A 13,676-nucleotide genomic window follows, 5' to 3' on the forward strand; every position below is an offset into this window, starting at 1 on the left:
GGGGGGGGGCTAATCTCCATCAAGGATGAAGCAGACAGCATTGAATGTTATTCAAACCAGGGTGGGCAAACAGGGGCTGTCAACAAGTTCAAGTTAAGAGTCCTAACACAGATGGTAAGTGAGCTGAGGAAGAGAACATGCCACAGACTGTCTGTGTTTGGCAGTTTGTTTACATCTGAATATACCTGACAGCTTCTTGCGTTATGGCAATTTGAGCGCATATAAGGTGTATGTATACCTCCTCTTTGGTACAAATTTGCTGTGTGTAAGTGCTATATGCAGAAACTTGAGCTAGAACTAGTAAATAATTGAATTTTTTAGCTGCAAATGTTTCTTTTTTGTACTTAAAAAAAAAAGACAGAACAGAGATGAGGGGGAAGAAAAGATTAGACCCAATCAGAACCAAAGGAGCGCAGGTATGCACAGTCAGCAAACAGACATGCATTCGAGTGAGCAGGAGCCTGTCATTGACCCACCTCCCACACACATGTTCACAATGATCTACAGACTTACACACATTCACCACTTCGTACATATATAATCCTTTAACATACTCACACTTACCCACACATACACACTCGCACACACTCTCTCACACAGGATTTACAAACAATGAAACCCAAGGGGAAGCCTCCCCACCTCGCCATCACTCTTGTTCTATTTCTCTGCAGAGCCTCCTCTTTGTTTTGTCTCCTTAATGCTGCTCTAAGCCCATCTTAACAGGGAAATGGTGCAGAACAAATCCTAAGCAGGAGTTGACAGGGTGGGATAAGAGACTACTGACGTTCCTCTGTTACTATCATGTGAAGTTATGAAGTACGATTGATATGGAGAGCGTGAAGAAATGGTAAATATTTGTAGATGTCCATGATTTAAATTTGCGTGGGGCTAATTGGTATCCTGGAAAACTCTGATAACTGAAAAGTCACATATGTTCAATCTAATGAACAGGTAACATGTCTGTCAGCAGCTACGTGCCCTGGTCTCCTTGAGCTGCATCAGTGAGACCTTACATACTCACTTATTGTAAGAACATCAGCTAAATGCCTAAACCTCCATCCTCCACATCTCTCCAACATTCCCTGTTTTCTAAACAGTGTATCAGATGTGCCCCTTCAAAAAGCACTGCATAGGGAAGCTGAGGAGTATTCAGCAGTAGTATCGTTAGTCAATATTTTGGTACTTACATAAGGCGTGTGAGCTGGTGAGCAGCAGTGATAGCAGCAGAGTGGTGACAGGCAGCAGGAGTGGCAAGGAGAGGCGAGGGACACCGCTGGTGGCCATCTTGGCTCCAGTAGGGAAAGGGGAGGGGGCAGGGAGGGGCGGGGGGGGACTGATCCTTGACCTGGCCGGAGAGCCGAGGCCCCGACTGCACTGGGAAGGTTGGGGTCTTCACGCAGGACAGCTTGGCACTCTGCAAACAGACAGAAAGAAAAATGAATTAGAATTTTTTTTATTATGAATTTTTTATTTCTGCAAGGGCCATGATTCACTGTCATCTTTATCACACTTTTTCTACAGCTGACAGCAACAGACAACAAATACACAAAAGAAAAATAACTACTCAACATTTACATTCTGTGACAGTGAATATATTAGTTTGATTCCTACAGTTCTAGATGGGAGAACATGTTCTTAATCAGAGCCGCTCTGAGTGAAAAGGTAGCGGTCCTGCCCACATCGACAGGACGTGTTACTTTTGACAAACACACAGACTGGGCCACTCTGCTGTGCTTTTCACAGCCTCTCATTGCTACCAACGCATAAATGGAAGGAAGGTAATAGGGTGTCGTGACACGACTGGAAGCCAAGTGTCACATATCCAAACCCTGTAACCTCCCCATCTTGCAACCAGCATCTTCTCACATCCCTTAATTAGTAGGGGAGTCACTGTTGTCTTTCTTTTCTTTCTTTTTTTCTAATCACCTGATCCTGTCGTTATTTGCTTATCTTATTGTCTTGTAATTACACAGGCAGCCAATGATATTCCAAGCACTGTCTCTTTGTTTTAGTCAAATTGCCATTAATCCCCAGCTACACAGAAGGACAGGGGACGCCTCCCACATCCCACCACGCACACACACGCACACACACACACACACACACACACACACTCATTGGTATGTCTGGTGCAGCACAGAGCCACCACCAAGTGGTTACACATACTCTTTAATTAAAGACGTGAATAATGAGACAAAGAGAGAGAGAGAGAGCTGAGAGAAATCAATGACATGAATGCAATCAATTAGTCAATTTCTTTGTCTTTAAAATGTATGACATTCAGCTGACACCCATATCCAGAGCATCTTACATCAAGATGAGTGAGCAAGGTAAGCTTTAGGTAAGCTTGGAAAAGGTGGGGGGTCTTGCTAAAGGACACTTCTGTCTCAGCATTCAAGCAAAAAAAAAAAAAAAAACAACACAAAAATGTCCACTCTCATAGGATGCAGCTCACAGGACCCAAGTTCATACCCCCGTGTCAGCAAGCATCTGCCCTGCTTTGGTGTCCTTGTGCAAGACACTAAACTCCTCCAGCTCCAGGGATGCTGCTACTCAGCTGAGCCTACATGAGGGGTGAGGGCGACTCTCCAGAAGTGAGATTAATTACCTGCACACTGGGTGGTTAACAGGGTACAATAGTACAAACTGTGCAGGATGGAGCGCAGTTTATTGCGGATGCCCTAAAGCAACTTTTTTTTGGGTAACCTAGAGGTGAAAGATAATATTCTGTCAGCACAGGTTTAAGTTTTGATCCACGAAGCAGGCACTTTCAAATCCTCACCTGCTAACTCACTGCAAGCTGTTTTTGACAAGACTGTCAGTGGCTGAAATGGGAACTGAGTGTACTTCAAAAGTAGCACAACTGACCGTTATAATTGCTATCATTCGGTTGCAATCAGGATCAGAAGCACATATGTTAAGACAAGGCGACAGACAGCTTGAAAGGTCAATTGTACTAGTGGAATTAATGTGTATCCATCACTTACACATAAAACTTCCTCAATTACATAATGACTAATAAAATACTTTTTAAATCACATCATAATCCCAGTTGTTATCTTAGCCATCTTTTATTGGAGTAGAAATGGCGGCAACGTTGACTAACCGACTATCTGGATCAACAACAGCTTACATCACCTTAATTCAATGAAATAAAATAAAACGAAATCGGCTTACTCAAAAAATGAGTGATTATGTTGCCCATGACAAGCTGCTAAATTGGCAGGAGAGTTGAAAGGTTAATATATGCAGCTGTTTTAAAGGGTACATTTGTGACTATGGCCTTGTGAGAGGCAGAAAACCACAGCTAATTGCAGTGTAACCAAGCACCTCAGACAGCAGGCACACACACACACGAGCGCCCCACCCTTCACAGCTACTGGCTCTTCAACTGGCACACGCAGCAGCAGGAGCACTTAAAATAAAACCACAAAGGCAAACAGCAAAACCCATATCAGACACAAATGCACACATAACTCTGTATGGCTACTGGGCTGTAAACATTCATTTCTTTTTCTTTTTTTCTTTAGATATGTAATCCATTAAAACAGAGATATTCAAGAATATGTGGCACGTGCACTTGCAAAAACACAAAGGAAGAGATCAACAATAGGTCTTTTGTGGTGACGCCATGCCCGGAAGGAGTGGGTGTCTTTCATGAGCTCAGTTCATCTTTCAACACGATACGATATGCACACGACCGATATGTGTCATTGCTTGTTTTTTTTTTTTTTCTTGGCCTGAAGGGCAGGTGATGTCATTGGTGAGAACTGAGGGAAACACAAAAACATGAATAGAATAGGAAGGTATCAAATTGTCTAGGGGACTTCTGAATGATTGTGCGCTATTGTTCTGACTGTAAACATTGGTATAGGTAGAGGGAATCTCGCCATGCCTGTAGGGAATTACTCTATCCACACTCACAAGATGCCTCGGTTTTGATTTATGGCCCTCCCCTTAGGGCATGGCATTCTATCTCCACCTGTAGTTGCTATACAAACTTCACAACACAATTACAAGAGCTATTGTTGTTGAACGGCTTCGCCAAACATAACCTGAGGCCATGTATGGGTTCCACTTTTAACCATATACACTGTCTACATGGCTCAACACTGGCTTCTTTTCTGAACTGTTCATGGAAGAAAGAGAATAGATAGAGAAGTTAAGATACAAAAGATACATGTATTGCTTACACACATTCTTTATTAGTCCCTGAGGGACTGGAGAAACTAAAGACTCACCAAAGTAAAACTTTAACCCTATAATAGCAAATGCAGCTCTAAACAGAGATGCCAACATGTCGCTAAAGCAGTCCTTTGCTCAAAAATAAGACATGGTACAGGATGTACAGCGTGCTTCTCTCGCTGTTACCACCTCCATGGGAAAACCTGTCAACACTTGCTAAAAGCATTCATCCCTTTCCCTGCAGAAATGGGCAAAGGAAAGATAGTCTTTAGCATTCTGGCAATGTTAGCAGAGAAGCCAATCGATTGATAAACCTTCACCATTACTTCAACTGCTTTCGCATTATAGGTTGTGATCGCGAGGAAACTGCAAATGATCGTGTTTTGCAGATTTCAGTGTGACTAGGATGATTGCAACAACTTGTTTCAGGGGGGAATCAGTAGTTAGTTAAGTGATAGTGAAGCTTGCACGACTTGCACAAGCACTACTCCTATGTCACTGCTAACAACTTAAAGATGTTTTGCTAACCCACCAAACAATCTTTCAGTGACCCATTGATGTATGCAATGTTGGTAAAATTATTATCAGCAGCAAATTTTTTACAATGGACCCTGCATCTTTATATTCTCATTGGCACAACATGAGTTTTCTAACTAACTTTTCCAACTCTTACCAGTAAACTCCAAGTGCAACTGCACAAAGGTTAATGATAGCATTAGAAAAACAAGTTTTTGCCACATTTTAGACATAACGGGGGCAGAGAGATTCTGCAGCCTAGATACAGAGTTGGTGGAAAATATGCGGTTTTTTAAATGGACCTGATTAAAACAGTAAAAACACAATTATGTGGTTTCAAGTCAAAAATCTATGTTTTCCGACAGACACAGGACGTCAGGAGGGAAAGAGTAGCTGGCTGGAAATGCTTTAATGTCTGGCTGTTTGGCCGCCGGCCGGCGCTTAGGCTTTATACTAAAGAAATACACTGAAATATTGCTGCTAATTCTATTTTATTAAGACTGAAAACCTCACAGCATCAGTCTATTCATGAAAGTGTAGGTTATTGCCACTGATGGGAAATGGCTCTTTTCTGAAGCTTGAATTTCTTGTCCCCGTGAAAACAGTGCAGCTCTCCAGATATTAACCCATCGTCAAGCTTGAGTAATTACAGTCAAAATGGTGGCAAAATTTCCACTGAGTGGTAGCAGTCACCGGTTATCAGGGACTCGCACTTTGACATGGTCAAGTTTTAAATTCAGCTTGTTTCCCCATGCAATATTGATACTAATGCATTTGATTACTGAGACTGAGAAAGGCAGTGAAGGGAAGGAGAGATGGGAATTTCCGTCATGAGCGTGAAATGAGAGCAAGACTGATAGATATAAAGTGTGTGCACATGCACACCTACACACATGCCACAATGGGCCAAGAAAAATTAAAAAGGAGGAAGCGAATCCTACAAAGTGATTGAAGGTACAGGCAAGTATATACATGGATTTCTGGATAAGAGACCCGGAGACCGGTGACTTCAAAGGACCAAGCTATTTCCATCCACGACAGACTATGCTGTTACACTTGTTCCAACACACACACTGTTAAGATGTGAAGTTGTATTCACGAAGAGAAAAACTTATCACCTGAGGGACCGCATTAATAATCCCTTTTATGAGGTGAACAGCAAGCTCACTTCACACACAGTTAAAAAGACCTCGGTTTGGTTGGGCTTGATGATCAAAACTGATTGTGTGATGTCTGGAACTTCAAAAAGAATAATATTTCCTGTGTTTGTCTAATCTGACAAGAAAAAAAAAAAGCTGGACTTTCCACAGGAGTATGTTTTTCATGCATTCTTTGGTTTCTTCTTTCATTCTGGTTAGAGTGGGTGTCTCACCAACATCTAATTTCTGGCTGCAGGACTCTGACAGAGCCTGTTTACAGTGACTCCCAGCTACAGCCTGGTAGGGATGTTGTTGATTCTCTCGGCATGGGTACTCGCCCTTCTACCTTGGGAGGAACTTTGAGGAGGTTGTTTCAAACTGCCTTGGAAAAATAAGTCTGAATGTCACTAGAAGAATATGGGTTTTCTTTTTTTAGGAAAATAAACTTCCCAACAAACTTTCTAACAAATTAATTCACATTCAACTGCTTCACATTTTAAAATGAGTTTTAAAACAACATTTGATTATCTCATTATATATTTGTTAAGACTATTCAGAATTGTACAGAATCTGAGTGAGTGATAGCTTTCTATGGCCTCTACAAGGACAAAGGTCAACCTGCCACAAAAAAGCTTCCTACATCTGGGGGATTTTGACTCTCTTTCCCAAAGATTCTCAGAGAATCTTATAGGACTTGAGCAGCTAATGTGAATGCAATATTCAGCCAATGAAAACTATTATTTTTTCTGTAAAGGGGAATAAGGGATAAGAAATGAATCAAGGGCTGTACAGGTTAATTTTATTAAAATTGGGACACGCGTTCTTGCTTAATATAACATAAGCCTGACAGAGGTCTTTCAATTACTCTAAAATGCCATAAATGGCACTTACTTAACGGCCGCTTTAGCAATTTTAACTATTAAAATTAAATAAGTTAAACAACCCATTAGCTGTCATGTCTAAGCTAGTTTATAAGTTCCAGGCAGAAAGAAAAATACACATCCAGTGACTGGACGGTGATCAGTAACTCCTACAAGCAATGTAATGTTATAATGGTTTAAAAAGGTTGATCAAAAATTGCAAACATAATGTTAGCTACTGCTGGTAGCCAGATAATACAGCTAATATACTGTAGATGCTCGGTGTTCTGACTGCCCTTTCCAAACTGCATAACAGTAATCACTGTCTGGTTTCTGTGTATGACATGTAATTTTCTTTGAACGTGTTCCAGGCAAGCAAGACTTGCTCCAGTTCCTACAACTCTTACACAAACAGTAGCGTGCTGAAACATTAGAGCTGAGGTCACTCTTAGAACTGGACGGCATCAGGGTAAGAAGATGAATCTCACAATGCAGCATTCCCTTTTGGGGGTAAAACAGAATAAACTCCACTTAAAATTCACAATATTGTGTGTATTTGAAAATGTTTTTCGCTAACATAAAATCCACAGGAATTACATGAAATCACTGTTTTTGTCGATTTTTGATTTAGAAGAAAAACAAACAAACGAGGCTGTTCCAGTAGCTGATTGTTATGAAAATAAGTCAGAGTCAATTGTGCTGTTTTCTGTTGTACGATAATGGAAAAACTTTAATTTTTTTTCCAGTGAGTACCGCCTTTTTCATGGCCCTCTCTGAGCTCTGCTATCTGCTGGCTGGTATTTATGTTCAGCCTTCAGCTGCTGTCTCTCCCTCTGCAGTCACTCACCTTAGATGAAGTTTTTATGCGTCAGCGCCAAGTTACAGGCTTTTACTGCCTTTCATTGATTCATATCCTACAGATGACCAACAACACAAAGATGTAAGGTCCAGGTCCATTCACTGTGTGTGTGTGTGTGTGTGTGTGTGTGTGTGTGTGTGTGTGTGTGTGTGTGTTATGACTAGCCTGTTTGTATGTGTTGTGCAGTATGTGTCAGAGTTAGTGCTTGTATATTTGTGCCTCTGTGAACAATACTGCCTATGTGTGCATATATTTATTTGTATGTATTTATAGGCTACATGTATGAGACATATTTATGTGTGAAGAAACAGCATGTGTATATAGTACTCTGTATCTGTAGCAGTGTGCATTTGCATATGTTAACTTATGTGTAGATGATTTTATATTGCTCCGTTTCTTTGCACTTTAATGAGTGCATTTGGTATTTAAGTGTGTAATAATTTAGTGTGAACTAATTTAAGTGTGACCATATAATTTATTTGTGTCTGTACCTGTGTGTAATTGTGTGTGTGCGTGTCTGTGAGAAGCAGAGTAAAACAAATACACACACTCCAAACCTCAGCTATAAAAGAAGTCTATAGCAACCATCTGTTTTTCACCATGGTGAAATTCTAACAGTATTGATTCCATGTGTCATTGGTAAGGTTTCCCCGCTATCGTGCTCTCTCTCTCTCCGTCTCTCTCTCCGCCTCCCTTCCTCACCTTTTCAGTTTTCTGCATCAGAACACTGGTTACATCTTAAAGAAAAACCTGCCATGAGAAAGAAAAGGGAAAACTTAACCCCAGGGCACACTGTCCTGTGTTACCTAAAAGCTATGAAAATGGTAGGATATACAGGTGGTATAAGAGGAAGATCCTAACCCTAACCCTATATATATACTGTATGTGTGTGTGTGTTTGGCTTCTAAATATATCCCCCTGATCAGACTAGTCGCCCTTCAAATCCTCCATCTCTGCTTTCGTTTTTCTCCCATCTAACCCCCTCCCCTCCTCTCCCTCATTTCCTCTCTTTCCCTCCCTTCCCTCCTCCAACTCATGCATACTAAAGTATGCTTGCATTGCAGATGTTTGGTAGGGAATCACATGAATTTGCATGGAACTGCAGGACTATTATGTAAATACCCCAGTGTGTATCTACCTCCCTGCTTCACTCTTTCATTGCCATCCACTCCACTCCTGTGAGATCCGTGTCAAAGGAATTTGAAACAAGGTGCACCTGTCATTAACCACCGTGAGTAGGGAATCCCCAGTGGAAGAAGAAAGAGCTCACGAAAGGGAAATGCATTCAAACGTGTTGCACGATACTGTAGGCGACATTAAGATCTTATGCATCCGCTTACATCGACATTACAGTAGAAAGACTCAACATTATTGTGCAACAGGTAGTAAGGTGCAGAGATTTGACAATAAATATAATGATTACTTCTATGACCCTGAATATTTGTATGTTAGGAACAAAAATCAAGCCAAGGGAAAAAGGATAGAATCATTCTATTAATAAATATATTAAAATACAGAATGTTCAAATCACTGTAACAGTAAAGAGTGGACGGTGTTTCAGGCGAACTTATATTTGCAATTATGGGAAAATCAGACATTTGTACCTCCAGAAGAAGCTCCAGAGCATATCACGTGTGAAAAATATTATTCAACTTATGGAAATGCATGAGCACCTGTTTTTTGCCCAAAGTGAAGGCTGTTTGCGTAGGTAGGGTGAACTGCACAGCCGTGACCTCATTAAGAGATTGCAGAGCAATATTCTCCTTGGAATAGCTCTCCCATGAGCCTTTGCCCTCAACTGTTCACAACCTCCCAGGCCCAGAAATGGTGCTTGACGCCTCTGAGAAACCTTGTGTTGGCCATTTGCTATCCCCTTGGAAGCACCATAACCTTTTTTTTTGGAATCTTACGAACCATTTGAGCTCCAGTTCGCCTTCTAAAAAGCTCCAAAACATTGTTGAAAATCACCTCCAGCTCACTGCTTCACGGCTTTTTGTTGAAAAAAAAAAAATCACAGACTGTTGTGTCTGACCACTTCCAAAAGGAAATGGACGTTTACAAAAAGATTTGAGACCAAATTACCTGGAGCCCACTGAATCTTCAACCTTTTGTTTCTCTCCAGGTGTCGCCCTGAGTTCGATCGAGGGGGGGGGGGGATGGATTTACTCTGAACATTATGAGACTGCACTGTCCTTCTAATAAAACACCCAGGGCTGTGAGGCTTTTACCTGAAATCCACCTCGGTTGAGGTTGAGTGCACAGCAGCAAGCGACTGGGTCGTGCAGCGGGGGCGAACGGATTGGCAGTTGGGAGGCTTGGACGGCAAGCTGACCTCCTAAATGCGGACTTTATTGCACAGCCATTTTGTTTACCACTGAGGGGTGACACACTATCTGTCTCCTGTGTAACCTCGCCATACTGTGACGCCACAAGTTGGCAGACGAAATCCACACAAACCACACACACACACACACACACGCACACAGCGGAACACTTGTTTTTATTTTCTGTCTCTCCTGGTCTGTGGTGCTGGCTGCCAGCAATCATAAAGGCCAGAGGTTACAGGTGGCACTGTCTGTGATGGCCATCACCTTGGCTAGAAAGAGTCTGGGAAGGGAGGGTGCTGCTACATATTATATATGGGGGAGGCATTTAATTATAGGACACAGTACAGGTCACAGTTGGAAGCCAGAGAAGGTGAGACGGGGGGTGTGAGACAGTCCTTGACAATTAAGGGGCAGTTGGTTAGGGATGTGGTGTGTGTGTGTGGATGTGTGTGTGAGGGAGACTTTTGTGTAGAACTGGGAAAAGGAGGGGTTGGATGGGTGACATCAGCTTTTGGCCTTCTGCCAACAGAGTCAGACAAGCATCACACCGACTGGCCAGAGGCTTGAACGCCCTTTAAAAATTACCACAGGACGGGGAAAGAAGTTTTTGAAGGGCGGCTGGGACAGCTGAGGAAGCACGCTTCATATTCATTCTGGAAATGGGATGCGGATGGTGGGGAATGAGATTATTCTAAGTGATCGAAGAGGAGGCGGAGGAAGGAAAGACTGGCAGACCAGGGCGCTTAGAAAATATCTCCAAAACTCCTCTGTGTAATTGGCAGGGCTCACCGTGTAACATTTGCTGTGTGGTTTGAGAAGTTTCATTTCCAAAATGAGATACATACCATTTGAAAAGCTGTGACACCTACACAACGAAATGACAGCTGGCATCTTAAGCAAATTCGCAACTGAGTGAAGCGGGAGCTATCTTTGGCCCTTTGCTTTAAAAGTTAAAATTTAGATGATACAATCTCTCTTTTATACAGAAAAATGAACATCAAGTGTGATTTTTTTAATTTTTTTTTCAAATGAAAGGAGCTCAGTGTAATAAGTAAGTGCTTGTCATTTAAATTTATGGACCTTGAAAATTCTGTGTGCTTCAGAGGGATTTAGCATCACAACATAATTAAAGGTGTTCAGCAAATTGTAGCATTTGCACGAGAGACTCAATATAGTAGATGACTAAAGAAGAATATTCTACCATCAAGGGCACGTGATAGCTAGTGTTTCTTTTTCTGCTTAATACGATGGAAGTTTAAGTGAAATCAACTCTGGATTATTTTATAAAATGTTTTGTTAGCTCAACTACTACAGGGACTGGTCATGTAGTATTTGTGGGAGTGAATGTTACACCTTTGCTCTGGAGGATCGAGTCCTTTAAAAATGATCAGTTAATGATGGATGAATGACATGCACTGCTCCAAGACATACAACCATCTCCTAATCAATGCCTAGGAGTGTGTGTGTGTGTTTTATGTTTATCTAAGAAAAAGGGAGGGAAAAAAAACAGACAGGGCCCTAAGCCAGCAGCATCCATCTGCAATAGATTAGGTCCATTTTATGCCTTTTCAAACTCAGGTTTCAAAATGTAATTCTCACCTGCTTTCACAGTGATCCTTCAGTTAAATATAATATGAGGCTGCAATGATTGCTGAAGCAAGGCTGCTTTTTCAAGTTTCATATCTAAGGCTCCTTTTGTCCTGGCAGCTTTTTTGATTAATCCTGTGCGTCTTCAAGAGCGGGGAAAGGGAGAGCGGACGAGAGACGTACGAACTTGCGCATTCACATACGGAGACACACTGATGCAGGAACACACTCAAACACGCAGAAGCAAAACTCTGTTGGCTCTGTTGATAAGAAACCCTCTTTTCATCAAGGGTGGTCATCTTTTTTCAGGCTCCTTTTTTTTCTTCTTTTTTTTCTCAGGGAATTAATTGAAAATAGAGTTAATCGTGGTAATTTGCTTCTGAAACTGGGCCAAAGCCCATCAGTGGGTTAAGTGGTATTTAGTAACCTCACTTCAGAGTTTCTAAGATTAAGCTCTTTCCATGTGTGATTAGGGAAGGTGCATTTTAATTTGAACTCCTTTGTGCTATTACCTGATTATTGACTGAAAGAGGACTGAACATGAATATTATTGATCTCCGCCAGATATTTTAAATTCCCACCACCATCGAGCGTCAATGTACCACAGCAGACATCCATAAAACCCCAAATTGGACATCACTCAATTTACTACAGGTATTCCCCACTTGGGATTAAGCTGCTCAAACACATCATTTCAGTTAGTATGTCGCTGCACTAATGTTCAAAATTAATATTAAATTGCTGCATTTTCATTTTACATGATTAAAGTGATTAAACGGAATCCGATTATATGGTTCAATGTACAAGAAAGAAGACAAACATGCTACCAGAGCAATTAGTGTTGTGCAACTCCGCGTGCAGCAGACTGCGGTTACATCCTGTTTGGGCTGGAGGTTAGGGGAGTGTCTGAACCCCTGTCAATCACACAGCATTGTAAAGAGCAGAGACAGATGGCATGGTTGACCCACACTGTCTTTCTGCCTGTCAGTCCACCCATCACAGTCCCACCACCAGCGCTACCACTGAAAGCCTGGGAAAGACAACTGTTTTTTACAGCCGCTTTAAAAAAAAAAAAAAAAAAAGGGAAGGTTGGAACTGACAGCGGCAAATGTGACACTTTGACACGGGACTTTCAAATAAAACCAGAGCCCTGCTTTCCAGTATGGTTTGGTGCTTGAAACCAAACAATAAATAAAATGGAAGAAAAGAAAAAAACAAAAAAAACAAGACAGGACTGGAAATCTAACTTTTGCAGCTACATTGTATTTGGCACATGAAGACAAATTATAATCCCCATCTGGCTGAGATGATGGCAAAATATTTACCATGAAAAACAGAAGAAGCGGGCGACCATGGACAGTCGCATCAGCACACAGTACCATGTACACAGTGCAGAACCATTTACCATGTGGGAGTTTTAAAATATCAGACATCTTGAATTTAAATAAATTGTAAACTGAACTGAAGTGACGTAATGGACCAAAATATATTCAGTCGATTTCAGCTATTGTGCTTTTATAAGCTCAGGACTGAAATATTTCCCGTAAAAATCCCCCTCACTGTTTTCTAGATAACCATCAGACAGCTGAGCGTGAAAAGTCCCCTGTCCTCTGGCTGAACACCGAGGCTCAAGCCGCCTCATGTGACCTGTTGAGCATTTAGCCAGTGGTTGGCAGATGTTGTGGGGTGGGGTGGGGGGGGATTCAGTGGGAGGTAATAATATGACATGATCCATATTAAGTATTCCACCACAATAAATTATTGAAACACAGAGCCAGTGTTATCCGTTGGTCTTACATTCCTCCCACCCGCTGGAATACAGAGTTTGTTTGTGCGGCAGACAGAAGGATATTGTGGACAACGGGTATGCAAATGGGCGAAAGCCAGGAGAAAGGTCGTCGACGATAACACAGCGGAGTTTCCACCAGACCCGCTAACACACACACACACTTATATAAGAAGAGGCTTATACAGTGGCCAAACATGCACGGCTCCTCAGATGTGTGCTCTCTGTCTCACATTCACTTCAGTGTGTCTACAAAGTCAGCAATCATTTCTTTGAGCACCCCGCCACCTTCTGACCCTTTCACTCCAACCGACGCCCCGTCACCACCGTCCTTTTTAAACCCCCCACCGCACCTCATCACTTTGTGTGCCTTTGACTCGAGAGTGAATTTCAGAGGGCCAAGGGAGGGATGGGAGT

General features: G+C 41.9%; 1 protein-coding gene across 4 annotated transcripts in view; it reads right to left on the reverse strand.

The window, feature by feature from the left end:
• Nucleotides 1–13,676, reverse strand: part of ptprsa (protein tyrosine phosphatase receptor type Sa) — a 175,987-nt gene that overhangs the window by 130,525 nt on the left and 31,786 nt on the right. For all 4 annotated transcript variants that reach the window (XM_087179358.1, XM_087179356.1, XM_087179359.1 and 1 more), the window contains exon 2: nucleotides 1,188–1,414. In XM_087179358.1, coding sequence (XP_087035484.1) covers nucleotides 1,188–1,284 — 97 coding nt within the window. In that variant the 5' untranslated portion in view covers nucleotides 1,285–1,414. The remainder of the gene's footprint in view (nucleotides 1–1,187; nucleotides 1,415–13,676) is intronic.

Source organism: Seriola lalandi, unplaced genomic scaffold (assembly GCF_002814215.2).
Source record: "Seriola lalandi dorsalis isolate HSWRI2012SDOR001 ecotype SW California unplaced genomic scaffold, Sedor1 jcf7180002054829, whole genome shotgun sequence".
Classification (NCBI taxonomy): domain Eukaryota; kingdom Metazoa; phylum Chordata; class Actinopteri; order Carangiformes; family Carangidae; genus Seriola; species Seriola lalandi.